At 28.6% G+C, this 18379-nt stretch overlaps 1 protein-coding gene across 2 annotated transcripts in view; it reads right to left on the bottom strand.

Annotated features, from left to right (window-relative positions):
- clos (closca) overlaps positions 1 to 18379 on the bottom strand; it is a 112100-nt gene that overhangs the window by 8125 nt on the left and 85596 nt on the right. The window contains exons 22-27 of one of the 2 annotated variants that reach the window (XM_075378787.1): positions 17888 to 18124; positions 16698 to 16855; positions 12604 to 12856; positions 10875 to 11166; positions 4652 to 4829; positions 3584 to 3800 (exon numbers count right to left, since the gene is read on the bottom strand). In XM_075378787.1, the coding sequence (XP_075234902.1) occupies positions 3584 to 3800; positions 4652 to 4829; positions 10875 to 11166; positions 12604 to 12856; positions 16698 to 16855; positions 17888 to 18124 (1335 nt within the window). Of the gene's footprint in view, positions 1 to 3583; positions 3801 to 4651; positions 4830 to 10874; positions 11167 to 12603; positions 12857 to 16697; positions 16856 to 17887; positions 18125 to 18379 lie in introns of those variants that run through there. The other variant, XM_075378788.1, reaches the window with a different exon arrangement.

Raw genomic sequence — 18379 nt, 5'->3', positions numbered from 1 at the left:
TTGCTTACATCAGAAATTAATTTAAACATCAGGAAAAATTTTTTAAAAGTATCTGTTTAGAGCATAGCTTTATATGGAAGTGAAACATGGACCATTGAAGTACCTGACAAGAGAAAAGATTAGAAGCTTTTGAGGTGTGGTGCTATAGGAAAATGTTAAAAATCAGATGGGTGGATAAGGTGACAAATGAAGAGGTGTTGAGGCAAATTGGTGAAGAAAGAAGCATTTGGAAAAATATAGCTAAAAAAAAGACAAGACTTATAAGCCACATCTTAAGGCAACCTGGAGTAGTCGCTTTGATATTGGAGAGACAGGTTGATGGGAAAAATTGTGCAGGAAGCAACATTTGGAATATGTAAAATAAATTTGTTAGGGATGTAGGTAGTATACCAAAATGAAATGACTCGCACTAAATAAGGAATCTTGGAGAGCTGCACCAAACCATTCAAATGACTGAAGGCAAAAAAAACCATATATCAACTCCATAAAACATTATTAGTCCAAACTTGCACAATAATTAAACAATCCTTTAAATCTAGTCAAATGTAAACAGATCCAAAGTAAGATATATAAAAACACACACACACCTTAGTTCCACTAAGATGTGCTAACACCGTGTTCAAATTGTACCTTACTTCACAATCTATTTATTTTGAAAATTAAATAATTCTTATTTTCAACTGCAACTAGAATCAAGAAACCAATTGCAGTGAAAAAGTCAACAATTTTTGTATCGTATAGGTATTATTTGATAAATAATTTGAAAAATGCAATTTATTATCCTAAAAAATTTGATAATCTAATCTGTCATCAAATAATTTTTAATTAATTTTCTCTTGGTGAAATCTAATGTAGACCTTCATGTTAACTAAATCTGTAAATTACATCTTTTCAGCATAATGTTAACTACAAAAACATTTTCTTAACAACATATTTGAAAAATATACAATTTTTTAATATAAAACATATGTTAACAATAATTAGTAATTACTGGATGAAAATATAATAAATACAGACTTCTAAAAATCTTGGAACAGATTACATCTTACAATTATTTTCTATCCAGATCTAACCAGTTGAATTTTAAATTTTATTGTTTTTTTATCTTAATTCTGAAAAGCTCATTCCAGCAAAGATATGAAAACTTGTTTTTTTTTATAAGAAGGCAAAAAATGTAGATGACAATGAACAACAACAAGTTTAGATGACGCTAAGCAATTATAAGTCTCCTGATGACTTGCCAAATATAATTTTTGGAATTTTACTTCTTGCAGCAGTTTACTATGCTTGCTCCTAACCCTTTAGGAGCAAGGTTTAAGTACTTTGCCTTCCTTATAAGAACAATTAAAAACCTATCTGTACAAGTTAAATTTTAATTCTTTCAATTCTGTCTCTAAACCATAATTTCTTGTTAAGTTTGTTGAATTCTAGATAAAAATAAATTCTGGCCAAGAAAATCAAGCAAATATAATGCATTTATGTAGACTGTCATCTAATGAATTACAAATTTTATACAACTATCTAACAGTCACAACTGAATAAACCTGAATCAAATATAAGTTTTGTTTCAAACTGTTGTAAAAATCACTCACTGCATGCTTTTCCTTGAATACATACACATACAGTATTGAGGAACAAAAATGTTTTATGAAGTTTTATGACTATTGCAGTTTGGTGATTTTTTGTTATTAACCTGATAACTGGTGGTCTTTTATTTCTCTGGTGAAGGACTGCTTTAGTGCATTTTGCTTGTGTACTTGAAATCCTTTTAAATAACTGCATTAAATGATGAAAATGCTTTTGTTTGGAAAAGTATATGGAAAATTATTGTAATATTCAGAAATTACTGTATAATCAATAGTTGCTAGTTCTAACATAAAGTTATTCTGTATTGTTTTTGGTTTTGGTCCTAAAACACTATTCATCCCAACAGAAATATAACTGAACCTGAAATATAAAATTTGACTTAAAAAATGTTGTTTTCAATGTGTTTAGGAATAATTTAATTTTAGAAATATGGCATTCAAAAAAATTATCTACTATCTGATTTGAAATATGTACATATTAGAAAGTGTCAAATGAAAGATCATATTTCAAATAAGAGAAAAATAAATAAATAAAATAAATCATGGTACCTAATAAGGGTATTGATTTCATTTTTAGACTGACAGACCCTGCAGTGTAAAATGTATTATTCCCAAACTACTTTTAATCAGTCCTCAAAGTCATACACAATTCATATTGTTTCTTCTAAATATCACAATAAAACTGATTTTCTAACCAAAAAATGTAATTAAAAAGTTTGGTTTTTCAATTTTTACCAATAATTTTTTGGATCTTTAAGATTTCACAATTCCTTTAAAAATTCTTTAATTATCTTTATTTATAATTCAATTTTTGAGTTTCATTTATAATAATAAAGGGTGCAAAAAATGACAAGAAAAGATTAGTAATGACTTCTAAAGGAAAATAAGGGAGACTAAAAAAATAAAGTTAAAAGAGGAAGTGAACAACGCAAAATTAAATTAAAATGATTCAAGGCAATATTTATCGTAACTGGTAGCAGCTTCAAATTCAAAATAACATCGGCAGATTTGAACATGATCATTTGTATCATTCAAAAGTATGACTATCAAAAACATCAGAACAGTGAACAAGTATTATTAAAATACCATACACAAACTGAGGAACCAGACAAATGTTAAAGAAGATTAGAACTTGGCTGTTTGTATCATTCACGAGTAAGATTAGCAGAAACACCACAGCAATGCGAACATTTACATTATTTATACATTAGAATGAATATTCTATAAAATTCATTTCAGACAGACTGACAGGAAGAAAGCTTTGCAACAAATGAAAAAACTCATCAATCTTGGGTTGAGATTATTTATGGAACTTTTCCACTGATAGAGCAAATTTCAATGCATTTTGTCAAGAAGTTAAGCAAATCAACAGAATAGAAAATGAAGCATGTTAGCAGACAACACACATACACACACACTTTCTTTCTTTAGTTGTTTCAAAAGCGAACAACTTCAGATGAAGTTGTTCACCTTTGAAACAACTAATTTTCTATTGAAAACAATCTGTTTGTGAAAATGTTCCATTATGTTGTTATCCACAATAATTGTATATGCCAATTTTGAGCTCACTACCTTATTAGGAAGTCAATTAAAAATTGGTAGCAAAGTTTTGATCATCTTGCTGCTGACAGAACAGCAGACCTAAAGAGCGCATTAAAATGAAGACCATTTATTAAAATGGGATATTGTTCTTGAGATATCAGTGATTAACAGAAAATTTTCATGTTATCTTTGTTTGGTATGATACTAAAACTTTTTTTTTCCTGTTTTATTGTTAATGTTATACTGTTTTTGTTATTTACAGACTACAAATAATTTTTTTTGAAAAATTTCATAGGATAAGAATTAAAACAAATAAAATTTGATACAAATTTCTTACTATTTTTTTTTTTTAATTTTGACAAAGCATTTCTTTTCTTAGTAATAAATTTTACCTTGAAATATGTGATTATAAATAGTACATAGCAACTATAAAAATTATTTTAAAAAATACCCACCTAAAATACTAATTTCAACATTTTTCCGTATATTTTTAAGAATTTCAAATTCATCATGAAAATTAAATGCTTTATACTTCTCATAATTTAAGATACCATCATTTAGATTGGATAAATTTAATTCACCATAAAATTCTGGTAACATAACATTATTTGCAGACAAGTCAGACAAGAAAACTTTATCACCAGTTACTGTAATATTTTCATTTTTATACATCTGTTTAAAAGAAAATCATTAAAATACTAATAAAAAACAAATTAATGTAAATAAATAACTATTCAAAAAATTTTCTTCAGCATTAACACTACAATACAGAATTATGTAAGCGATTTACAAAAAAAAATTATAAAATATAATTAATCTATAGATTAAGGATCTAGATTGAGTTTAACAATCTTACAAACTAAGAGTTTGTAGATGAAGGAATGTTACAGGCTTGACATTCAACAATGCTACTGCCTGGTTAAAGTAACACAAAACAAGTGTAGCTGCTATAGCTCTATTGCAGATAAGTACAAAGTTCTGTTCTGTCAGAAACAATATACTGTATAAAACAATAGTTTCATTATCTGTCAAGAGATTGCAATGCCAGAAATACAGTTTATTTTTAGGACGAAGATTTTAAACTGGCCTTTTTTGTTTTAATTGTGTTTTTACTCTAATTTCATAAAATATTCTGATGAAACAGATATACAATGAAAATACAAAAAGTGGAAAAAATGAAGCAATAAGTGGAAAAATTATGTTTTATAAATAATCACACTCGCATAGTGAATTACATATTTTTTGTTGGTTTATTCATTAAACCGATTTCCTTTACTGGCATTTATATCAACATTCTTTTATTATAATTTTGGTGTTATAATACAACAGAAGATAATATAGTAAAGAAGAATGATGAAACAACCTTGACAAAGGTAATCAGAAGCTCGGATGTCTATGAGAAGGAGAAACGAAACAAAAAATATAATAAATCATCTAAGTAAAGCAGCAGTTAAGTTTTATTTACAAATATGTAAAAACTTGGAAAATTATTAATTACGACTTATATGTATAAATGAACTTACTTGTTTTTTAAGTAGGTCTGTAAAATTAATATTGTTAATATAATTATCAGTAAAAAGTTTATTAATGAAAACATCAGATGTATTATCAAAAACATTATATCCAGTTAAAATCTGATCGCTATTTGTTAACAATATGTTATCTTTATCAAATTTTACACCATTAACTAGTCCTTCAACCCTGAAAAAAAATGTTTTTAAAGATTGAATAAAAAATATGCTGAATGTTACTTACATTTCGACCAAACAACAGCATACTTATAATCATTAAAAATTATTAACAACTCATTTTCAAACACATCAATTTGTTCTACCAAAAACCTTTAAGAATGAATTTATGAGCGTTTCTTCAGTATCTAATTATTTTCTTCTGGTAGGAGTGTAAATAAAAAATTCAAAAACATTAATAATTGAATGAATAATGCACACTAAAAGCAACACAACACCTGAATATGTTGATGGTCTCTTATCAATCTATCTTATTCAATTACAAACTTAAGTAGTTTTTTACTTTTTTACAATAGACACTATTAACAACAATGTTATTATAAACTCTATTAAAGATACCAATAATTAGTTCCAAAAGATCTTTGGAAGAACAAGTTTCATTTATTTGATAGTGAGGCATTTATCATTTTAAAATTAAACTATATCACATCTTGTCATGCTGTTTAACAAAGAACATTCAAAACTGTAACGTTAATTATAATCAATATAATTAAAACTCAAGACTCATTTTTATTCCCGTTCATGCCCTAGTAAGCTCTATTCCAACAAATGAAAAATTCTCTTTTACATAATTAAATTGTAGATTATCAATTTATTTCAAAATTTTGTATTTTGTTGCAGTTCTAGATTCAAGTATCTTTCAGAACATAAGTTTATTTTTTAAGCGTTCAAGATCATCATTCTATCAGTTTACAGTACTTCATTTCAGCTCAGTTTGAAAATAATTACTCCAACTCAATTGACGGTGGTTTTATGATCATTAGGTATCAACATGTTGATGGTCTCTTATCAAACTATATTATTCAGTTACATACTTAAGAAGTTTTCTACCTGTTTACACCAGACATTATTAACTACAAAACTATTAGAAGAAATTCTATTAAAGTGCTATTTTAAACTCTATTTTCTAGCTATAATTATACCAGCAACAGTACTAAAAGAAAAAATCCAAGTGCAATCATTTCATATAGGGATAAATTAAAGACAGACTATATACTTCTCAATACATTTGTTTTACAAGGAGCAACTGTATATTGACTTTTCTAACAGATGACCAAAATTGCTACCAGTTTTAATAGAAATTCTTCTTTCCTTTACAATCCTTTTTCCATTACAGAGTTAATTAAAATTAAAAGTATTGTAATAATTAATTAATTAATTAATTAAAAGTATTGTAATAACATAGATAAAACATAGTGTTCAGCTCAACAAAAAAAAAATGTCCTACATATGCTGATAATTAAAATAACTTTTTGTTCTTAACAATTACCATATTAAAATTTTATACCACGAACTTAAAAAAAAAAACAAGAAAATTCTTAATAACAGAAAAACTTCTGTTCTTAAATATAATACTAAATGGCTATTTTATTTTACAAAACTTTTTAATAATGTTATAAAAATTTGAAAATATACTACCAGGAAAGCAGGGTACATTTTTTACATCCTGTCATAATTTTGATTCAAATAAATCGCAACTTACAACAAAAATTCAAAAAAGGTTTTATACAGTATAAAATTAACTTTTTTTTCATTAAGTGATTTCTAAGACATCCCATTCAGACATCCCTGGTCTGTATGATGATGGTAAACTATCCCAACCTAATCTAATAGGCAGATCGACTCTTTTCCTTATTCTTGATCCTTGTTCTGTGAGTAAAGCTCTTAAATTGCTAGGTTTTCCATGCAAAGAATAATGAAACCTGAAAAGCTAGTGAATCATTGATATCTGAGACTTGGTATCTGGTACAATACTAAGTTGTTCAGAAAGTTCTCAGCCTACACAGAGATGGCACAATTATGACAAAATGATATTTGTCAAGTATAATCCTTTAGAAGTTGTGCTGTGAAGTTTCATGAGTTTATTTGCTCGTTTGTGGTAAACAAAGGCAAATAAGTTTTGATATTTTCTGAAAAATGGATAAACTGAAATTCAAGATTTTATAAAGTTGTTTATCCTAAAAGAGTTAATCCTGACAAATATGTAAAAAAGTAAATAGATTCCACTTTAAAAGATTTTTTCTCTTCATTTTCAGGAGTAAAAAAGTGGGATGCTCAATTTAAATCCGGTCATATATCCATTCCATTTGATGAATGCTCGAGATGCCCAAAAACTGTTATGACCAATGAAATCATCACAAAAACTCAAAATGCTGTATAGATTATCACCGACTGATTTTTGCTGACATTTCAAACATCTCAACATAGTGTCCACTACATTTTACACAATGTTTTGGTATGAAAAGCTTTCTGCCAAACGGATGCCATGTTTGTTAACAGTCAACCAAAAATGCAGTTGACTGAACACTTTTTGAGGTCTTTAGACTTATTTAAATGTAATTATGCAGAGTTTCTTCAACATTTTATAACAGTACATGAAACATGGATTCATCTAACACACATGAGACCAAACAGTGATTGGGAGCTGGTGAAAGCAAAAACAGTTCCATCTGCAGGAAACGTAATATGGTTGTGGTTTCTTGAGATTCTTATGATATGGTGATAATAGACTACTAGGAAAAGGCAGGACCATCATCAGAGAGTATTGCGCTTCACTACTGGATCAAAAAATGAAGGATGCTTATTCAGGCTGAATATCCACATCTGACCAAAAAGAAAGTGTTCTCTTATCAGAGTAATGCACCTGCACACATGCCTCTAGTTGCGGCAAAAACTCCATGACCTCCACTTTGAGATGCTTCCACATGCATTGTGGTCACCAGATTCCCAGTGATTTCTGGGATTATTGCGATTATTTGGCTAGTTGGATAAATCACATTAAACTGAGGGTAATATAGAGTTGGAGAGTCATTGGTCTAAATCAGCATTTATCAACTTGGGGGATGCAGTGAAATAAAAGGGGGTGGTCAGGAAATTAATTAGCCTACAACTTTTATACATAAAATAATAAAATAATTTTATGAGAAAAAAATCATTTATTATAAACATTTTACTTACATTTATAAGTATACAGGTAAAGAAAATAAATTAATGAGATAGTTGCATTTGCTTTTCATTTAAAAGTTGCTCCATACATGGATCTACATTAGAAATACACGAAAGCAAATTGTTTTCAAGTAATAAAAGACGATTCCTATATTTAGTTTTTAGTGCGACCGTATTTGAAAAAAAACAGAGGTAAGATGTGGTGGAAGGGATTAATATTTTCAATTCTTCTGTGACTAAATTTCCATATTCGACAAGCAAACCAAAATGTATCTAAATCTTCAGATATGAATTGTAGTTGTAACTTTTATCTTCAGACATATTGATGGGCTGGTCGTGAATCTCAATTGGTAACTTAGCAGCTGCAACAACATTTTCACTAAATGGATTCAGTACCCCATTGCTTTGAGAAATCATTTTTATCTTCCGGGAAATACTCCAACTGAATTTTCAGCCCATGCAAATGCATTTTCGTGTTATTCAAACTGTGGTGAATAATAGTGTCTTCTTCATTCAAATTTTTCTCAATATAATTAGAAGCGAGTGGAAACATCAAAATGTTTGCATTGAAGATGAAAATCAAGATAAGAAGCTTCCTAATGAAACCCTGAACTTTGTCATCAATGAAATGTTTTTATCACATCCTTGTAAATTTAGATTCAAGTAGTTTAAATGCAAAAATGCATCAGCTAAGTAAGCCAACACCAACATATACTCATTATTCTGTAAAAACATTGAGAATGCTGTTTATTTATCCAGGAAAAATATTATTAATTTATCTTGCAATTCCAATAACTAGATTAACACTTTCCCCCGTGATAACTATCTGACTCGGAAAAGAAGAGTTTTTTCTTTTCACACAGTTTAGCGCACAGCCTATTATATAATGGTCAACTTTTAATAAAATTAAACATTTGTAAAAACTCACAAAAAATTTGTTTGAAATTTTCTGGCATATTTTTTTGTGGAAATAGCACGTCTGTGAAGGAAGCAGTGCATCCATTCCACCCTTGGTATAAGATGATTTTTTTAATTTTTTAAGAAATCCACTGTTTTTTTCTATTATTACCTTTGCACAGCACTGTGCAAAGGTAATACAGCAAGGTAAGTACAGAAGTACTGCAATACATATTGTCCGATTAACTTTTTTTGTAGTTTCATCAAAAAGATATTTTCCTGTTACATGACCAGATATTGATTTGCAAAACAACATATTTTCTTTGATTGATCTGTACCTATCTCAATCATACCTCATAAAACATAGGAAATAAGAAATATTTGCTACATCTGTTGATTCAACAAATTAAATACTAAAATATTCTCTTGAACTCACTTGCTGAATTATCTGATCGTGAACATCGGCAGCCGTATCATCAATTCATCTTGACTGTGTCATTAGAAAGTAAATTTTTTTCCAATTTCTTTGCTTCTTTCATGCCTATTAAAACACTGACCATATCAATTGCAGCAGTCAATATTTCTGGCAGTAATTTTGCGATTGTATAGAGTTTGGATACCTTAGCTACTCTTAATGCTACAAGATAAGATGCTTCAGGTGTACTTTGATCAGTATGGCTTCATTTACAAATAGAAACTTGTTGATTTCTCAAAGTATGTAATTTTCTTTCAAAAAATTCCAAGTGTTTGATTTTATAATCCAGGTGTTTAGTTTCCAAGTGTCAAATAAATTTTGATGGCTTCATGCTTTCAATGGAGAGGACTAGAAAGCAAACAATGCACTGTGGCTTTCCACCTAATGAGGTAAAGCCATAATTTAAATAACTGTCATTGTGGGAGTGCAGGGTTTGTCCCCGGCTCCTGTGCGAACCGGAATAAGGTTATGTTTCCCTTGTTAGGTGACCTAATTTTGTCGACTTATTTGGGTGTAGGTCTAAATTTCTATGTTGCGTAAAACATAATTTTGATTGGTGTGAGTGTAGCACTGATTTAACTTACAACTCGTTCGCTATCTGAAGCATTCACAATCACAAACGGTGTTGTCAAATTTGGACTAGGCGCTGGGTCTGCGCTTCTGTGGTCTCGCTTAGTTAGTTTAAGGGAATGCTAGGTTGGATGTAAAGATGTCTGTTTGAGGCCTATGTGAAAGCAAAATTTGATTTGTATTTTACTGATGCAAATGTCTGCCGAGGCAATTACATCGATGGCACATCAAGTTAAAAACTGTAATTGCTCATGTTTGTACTCTTCATACATGTATGTTTATATCTGTCGCTATCAGTACAGCTAAATAGCTTTAACTAGGTTTCATTGGGTTGTGATTAGGGGGGTCGTGAAATATTCATTATACATTTTTTTTACACAATGTTTTGGTATTAAAAAGCTTTGGGGTTTGTGGAGCTAAAAGGTTGAGAATCACTGGTCTAAAGGCATCAAATTCCAAGATATATTGAAAAAATTTCTGAAAATCTTATTTTCTTTATCAGATTGAGTACTTTCCAAACAATGCTCATAATCCTAATGGTTGAAATATGTACTGATTAAAACATTGGGTATTTTAATATTTCTGGAAAAATATGAAAAACATTTGCTTTCAAAATTCATACTATACGGGTATATGGGTAAATGAGCTTTAGATTTTTCATTTTTCACAGCTGAGAATGGCAGGGACTGGTAGGCTGGATAGTGTGCTTGATTGTCACTTAGTAATATTAAGAAAATTTTCTGGATGTGTTAAAAACAAACAATAAGTTTAGTTCAAGAAATTGAAATGGAATACAATCAGTGATCCAGAATCACTATCAAATCTCTCAAGAAATCAGCACACTGAAGCTAAAAAATGTTCAAGTGAGGTAAATGACTGTAGATTATTTATTATTCAGCAATGGGAGGTTTGCGATAGAGGTGAATTATACAGTTTACAAATCTGTGAGCTGTATAATTCATTCATTATGTCAAGCCGTATATAGATTTCCATATCTAACATTTTTTAAAGTTGCTGCAACAAACATGTTAAAAAATTCAAACAAGTAAACAGATTTCAAAATTCTCATTTAAAGAAAAAATTTATTTTAATATGAAAATAATAACTTACTTTATATCATCTGAAATAAAAAAACCACCATTAATGATTACATTACCATGAACATTATATTTCCCAGTTTTTCTAACAGCCAAATCATCCCATTTCTTAATATCAACACCTTGTATCTTTATTACTTTATTTGGATCAGTAAACACATTATTAGTTATAACGTTTTTAATTGTTGTACGCCCATTAACAACAATATTTCTACTATATTTATCATTATTGTAATCATCACTTATTATCAACACATCCGATGTAATATTTAAGCCATTTATAAATCCTTTAGTTTTGAAATTATCTGAAATACATAACAGAAGGCGGCATTCAATAAAAGTGTACATCAAATTTTGAAAACTATTATTATTCCCCCTAATAAAATAAAAACAATTCGATGTATTTTTATAAGAAATTATACCTACACTTCCATAAACCTTTCAATTTAAAAAAATAAACTAATCTACATTTCCATCACTTTGGCCTGTAATTTTTAATTTTTATTTATTTACTTTATAGATATCATGTCCAGGTACTGATAACACAACACTTCACTGTGCACCCACAAAAAAAAAATTATAAATAACGTTGCACATACCAAACTTTTTGAGCGAAATTAAAAGTCTCTGATTCATTTCAGTGTTGTAACCAATATCCCAACTTTCATAACATGCGATGTTATTCCCTGATTGAAAATTTACTTTTATACTCCCTTATAAAACACAGGGAATTAGAAAAATTTGTATGTTGAGAGGTCATTCTGTATAACTGTCATCTTCATCTGACTTTTCACTGCCTTTGAAGCACTCAAAACACTGCACACGATTGGAAAACGTAATCTCTAGAACGCTAACAAGACATTTTGAATACCTTGGATACAGATTTCCTGTGCTTCATCGAAACAAATTTACTAATGCTCCTTTTTGATAACTGTCTACTGCATTGCAACCTTGAACATCAGCCTTAAAATATCTTTAAAAAAAAGAAAGAAAAATTGTTAATGTGGAATGGATTGCTATGTTTATAAAATGGGCTCTTTTGGTACAAGAAAGTGGCCATTAACAATTTTCTGCCTACATATTAAGGTTAAGAAATAGAAATAGTTGGTTGTAAGGAAGACAGTAAACTACCATAATCTTATTATTAAATTTTTTTACTGGTGTAATTTTTCTATTTAGTATAATTATCTAGCTTTCTTAGCTTTGTCAAATTAAATCACATGTTGATGTGTTTTGGATATATATCCATTTTCAAAACTTACTGTATTCGAGTTTTTTAAGTACAGCGAGTTTTGAAAAAGGATATATTCTAAATGCGATTTAATTACGACAAAGCTAAGAAAGATAGATAATTGTACTCAATATAAAAATAAACTACCTCAAGCTGTTACTGTTAACACAGTCTTTCATGAGTTAATCATCTTAACTTGTCTGGAATGATATTAGGGGTTTGTATCAGCTATTGTATCACTGTTATTTGTATTATCATGCTGTCACAAGTTATAGCTGATGGATAGGGCCATCTGCTTCCATCATAAAGTATGTTCTACTTGTGGGTTTGTTTTAAGGGCTTTTGTGGATTTGTTAAAGAATCTAGTTAATGTAGAAAAACCTTTAGGTGTACCTTACTAAACCTACAAAAATCAACTAGTAGGTACATTTTGAAGCTTTTTGGAACCTCATAAAATAACCAATGTACAAAATTCAAAAGATACTACTGTATAAATAACAAAAATACAAACCTTGAACAGTAATGCTAGAAAAATCAAGTATATCAGAAATATGTTGTTCAGTACCATTTTTAAGGATATTATCAACAAATTTATCCAAGACAACACCATTAACATGTCGTCCAACATTAACTTTCTTAGCACGTAACAGTCCTTTAACAATGACACCATTCATAAATGTTATAGGTGCATTTATTTTTTGATCCTTAGTAAGACTTAAATATTCTTTGTTTAACAGTTCCAGATTTATACCATTAAAGCTTCCCTGAAATCAAAATATTGTTATTCAGTAAGAACAGCAATAAATTTATAGGTTCATAAAAAAAAACTATTCTACAAAAGAAAAATGCAATTACATAAATCTCAATAATCCAAGTAGAACTATTAAATATAATATGAATAATGGTTATTATTTTTTCTCCTTTTCCATCTTCTCAATTCAACCTTGGTTCATAATATTATATGTCTTTTTAGTCTTGCAATGAATGAACTATTAAGTCGGTTTGAATTGGCAGATTTAAATATATATGTCAATCTCCCAGTCAACTAGAATTATAAGGACTTTGGCCAGCTTTATAGGTAATATTTTTACAAATTTACCAAAAAATAATTTTCAGTCCTATTGTGTAGATAGCATCTTTCAGATCATAATTGTAAAATTGCAATTGCATCATTTATAAATGAAAATGTGCAACAAGAAAATGATTTCTTTTATTCTTTCATAAGGAAAGAATATTCAATTCGAAATGTTAGAACCTTGTTTTCAGTAACAAATCTGGAAAGTAATAAGAAAATTAGTTATAATGAAAAATTAACAATTTTCTTAGTGAGTTTCAGAAGGCTTTCTTTCTAGCTTGCCCTTCAGTAAAAAAAGTAACAATTTAAATATGAAAATAAATGAATGAGTTTGTAAAGGAATTGTAAAATCTAGCGCAGCACCAAGAAATCTCTTTAAATATAATTTGTCTGACAACTTCCAGAAAAATTTATAATTTACAAAGTTATTCATATTACTAAAAGAATTTATTATGATAATTTAACATCTAATTCAAACAATAAATCTAAAACCATGTAGGCAGTTATCAAAAGTGAACACTGATTTTAAAATAAAACAGGTTAGGTAACTCCACCAAAGTACAAAAAGATTCAACAGCCACTTCCATTAAGTCATCCCCTAATTAGGAAGCAGAGAAATTTAATAATTTTTTCCAGTATTTCAAACAAAGCCATTTATCTTGAACAGTTTTGTTAATTAATGAATATTTTTGTTTCTGTTGGTATCCAGGAAGTTAAAAATTTTATTTTAAATACAGTGTAAATATTCTGTGGGTATTGATGATAGTCCAGCTAGTATTTTAAAAGAGGTTGTAGATGCTACTGTTACCTGTTTTACAGATTTAATTAATAAATCTTTCACGAATGGAGTATTCCTAGCTGCCTTAAGATTTCAGTTGTTATTCCCTTCCTTAAGAAAAGCTCAACACCTAATTTGCAAAATTATAGGCCAATTTTGTTAATGTCTTAATTTTCTAAAATAGACACTTGAAAAAATTATGAAAAATCTAATTTTAACTTTTCTTGAAAGGCATACTGATAATAAACTTTAGCAAGGTTTTAGGGAAAACCATGACAGAGCCTTTTCTACTTTTTGGAAAATATTTAAAATTCCCTAGATAACAAAAAATTCTATTTTCAATTTTAGCAACCTCAGTAAAACAATCGATTTAGTTCCTTTTTTATTGATGAAAAACTTAGTAGCTAAGCTATTAGAGGACCTGCTTACAATTGGCTAAAACCACAAGTAGTTGATATGTCATCTTTTGATAAGAAAACAGACATGTAAAATTTAGGTCATTCTAATGACCTAAATTAGAATGACTAGTCATTATGAATGATTAGTCATTAGAATGACTATTTAGGTCATTAGAATGAAATAAAGATATTTAGAATGTGAATACCTCAGGAAGCGTTCTTAGTCCCTTATATGTTTATTAATAACCTACCTCAAAATCTTAAGTCATTCATAGTAACCCTTTTCAAAGATGATAACTATATCTATATCTTAAGATATTTATATAAACAGAATTGAAAATTGTACAATAGCAGTTCAAAAAATAATTCATTAGATGGATTGCAACCACCTAACTTTAAATATGAATGAAATTGTTACATTGTGCTTCTCAGATACATGCAACATTTCTGATCACAGGATAGAATCCTGATTAATAATGACAGTATTTCTGTTGCCCACAAAGTGAAATTTCTGGAGGTTAAAATGGAATTCAGAGAATGATTAAATTGATTTTGATAGCAACAAAATCAAGCTGTACTAATTTGCTCTAAAGTGTCTTAATAAAATGGTAAGCTTGTCATCATTATTAAATATTTATTATGCTTACATTTTGTAACAAGACTGGTATAGTGGACCTGACTAACGGATTCCTACCAATTAAGAAGAAAGTAGTAGAAAATAAAATAATGGGAGAAATCCAGAAAGCAGCTAAAAAAATCCTTTTATTAAATATAACAGGTCTGTTTAACAATCGTCTTTTGTAATACTGCCTACTGACACACCTATGTTCCTCTGTGAGAAGAGTTACCGGACCCATGTTAGGAATGAATGGGAATGAAAGGGCTCGGTTGATCATTCCCATGCTCAACTGGGGTTTGGTCCGGCAGATAAAGAAGGTAGGAGTATAAATACTTTGGGGAAGACCAGCTGAAGTCAGTTCTGCAAATCAGTCTAGGCGAGATGTTATGATGTCAGTCTGCGAGATGAGAGTGTTACGATAGAGGAGTTATCATGCGAATTCAATGTGATTAAGGTTACAAATAATTCCAGTACATGAAAACAAGAAATGGTTTGGTGAGTTACTGTAAAACTGTAAATGAAAGAAATAATGTACTAAATCTCATTCATAAATTCTTAGGGTAGTATTATTTGTGAAAAGCAAAGGTATTTCCAGTAAAAGGACTTTATACTTATCTTATCTGTTCTACTATTGTTGTTCATACAAGACTGGTGATTAAAAGTGTTAAGACTAGCAGTGACACTAATGTCTTTTGTCAATGGGACTGAATTCTGGTTTCCATTATTTACCTACCTGTGAATAAATCTTGATAATTACTTAAATTCTGTTTTGTATGTAATCATTGTTTATTGTTATTGACATTTATTATTGTTGTTTGCTGTTGTTGTTGTTTTTATTATCATTATTATTGTGGTTATGATTACCATTTTCATTATTCTAATTATTATTTTGAGTTGTTTATTATGGTCGCTTATTATTATTATTATAATTTATTTGTCCTGTTTTACTTGGGTTTTTTAAATAGAAATTATAATTACATAAACATTTCCAATCGTCAATCTCTCAATATCCTGATCGAGCCGCAAACATATGATAATATATTCTCGTAAAAAGTATGTTATCTACAGGGGCTTCCTTAAAAAGTCGAAACAAATTTTTAAGATACAAAAATGGTCAGATACATGGCGCTGATAAACATGAATCATGTTGTTTATCAAAAAACAAAAAAAATGTTAACTTGCCCTTGTGTATTTACTTTATACCTCTTTTTATCAACTTTTAATTTTCTCGAGATAAGAGTTTAATTTTAAGTTTAATAATTGTTTAGTTAATAATAAAACCAAGAACAGTTATAGAAGCTTAATCAAGTAAATTTCATAATTTTTTTAACAGCATTTAAGATTAAATAATAGCATCTGTTTAACGTTATCACAAACAAATCTTTTTGAGGTCATGACTAGCATCATACATTGTTTTCCTTACAACCTGATGCTGGTGCAACACCTGTAACACATCAATCTGGAAGTTGAAAGATGTGAAACAAAAACAAATGCCAACAATCAATGTCATATTCAATAAATTGGTTCTCGTAATCATTTAAGTTAAAAAACAATGGATGCAGCTGCTAGCAATTGGCTGTAACAGCCAATATTTCATAAAACTTAAAATTATTAACAAAATAATTATTTATTTTACTTATATTTATCTTCACTGTAATTAGAAAAAGAAAACAGTCACGTGATGAGAATGAGATGAATTTTGTAGAAAATGCAAAGCCTTTAACAATAAACCAACCTGTAAATCAATGTCATGATGGAATACAACATCTGGAAATGAAACTGTCGATGTAAATATTTTATCCTCATAATAAAGCCATGCTAAGCCAGACAGTAATTGAAGAGTAATATTATTTAAAGTATTTACATATGGTTCTTTAGAGAAAGTCACATTACCTGAAATAATAATACAAAACTTCATTAAAAAAAAGCCCATATTTACATATATACTGTGCATGTGAGTGTGTATTCGCACACATGAACACACATGGGAAGCATTACTTTAATGAGCTGTAAAGATGTACATATCTTCCATTAATTTCAGAATGAAGCGAGTTAAAATTTTTTTAAAAATTGAATATTACTTCTAATTAAAAAAAATACATGCTAGTTTTTCAACATATAATAAAATGAATACATTTTTCCCAACCTATGATCTCCATAGAGCATTTTTTTTTTAGTAACTAAGCTGATATATTACAAACTGATATTTTTGATAATCCGAATTGCCAAATTGTTCTTGGGTAATGTGGTTACGATCTTATTTAATCAGTTCATAATCTTGAAACTGATTCTTTGAATGTCATACAAAATTGATTTTCTACTATGAGGTTTATCTGATATATCTGCTGAACCGGGTTTACATTTACAAAATTATATTACAGAAAAAATACTAATCATTAAATAGCCAGAAAAAACCGAAATTGTAAATTTTCATAGGTTTTCATTTTATCGATAGCATTTTTAATGAGTAATGCAAAATTGATAAACTCCTACAAAAAAATATTTACTTTTAAGTTTTTCCTCTGATAATATTTGTAAATAAAATAACATTAAATTTGGTCATATATATTAGATCTTAGACATTCACTAGGGAATCTTTTTTTAAAAATTCAACCACCTTAAAGTTAAAAGACATACCAATCTGAAAATGATAATACAATTGAAACTAACATTCCAATCCATTCTCAATGCTCCAGGCATTTCCTCACAACCTTATTATCAAAGTAGAAACACTCATCATTGCATTATGAAATTTGATATCAAAATTATATGATGGCGCTAGATGTCATATTTTATTTAAATTTTTATATTTTTTATAAAGGAAATTAATATTTCCTTTAAAAAAATGTTAAATTGTTTGTGTTCCTATAACATAAAGTACTCAAGAAAATTAAAAAGAAAAACAAGAAATAACTCGATACTCACCAGAAATAACAAGTGATTGATTGCTAGTTGTATTTGAAAACAGACGACATAGATTATCAAGTGATTTTATATAAATATTGTCAACAACTAAATCATTCATTAGTACTTTATCTCCTGTGATAACAACAGGTGAACTAATCGTAGACGGTCTATATTTAAGAACAACATCATTTGGTATATCAATCCCATTAGTTAAACCAGATACTTCTACATTTTCATTTGATTTAACTAAACAATCTGAAAGAGCATAAAATAATTAAAATTTTCATTTTGACAAAAAACATATTAAATAGTTCATCCAGTCACTTTAAAATAAACACCAGTGATAATAGTATCTACAATACCACTAAGGGTAGAATTTTACCACTGTTCTAAAAAGTCTTCGGAAGGATATTTTCAAGCAATAAGAAAGGAATACATTCATTACTTCAATAAATTTTAACATTATTGACAATTTTTTTTTTGTATAATGAAAATAAATACACACTATTT

Source organism: Lycorma delicatula, chromosome 11 (genome assembly GCF_047948215.1).
Source record: "Lycorma delicatula isolate Av1 chromosome 11, ASM4794821v1, whole genome shotgun sequence".
NCBI classification, from domain to species: domain Eukaryota; kingdom Metazoa; phylum Arthropoda; class Insecta; order Hemiptera; family Fulgoridae; genus Lycorma; species Lycorma delicatula.
Note: the sequence above shows the minus strand (reverse complement) of the source record. Positions and strands in the feature narration are given on the sequence as shown.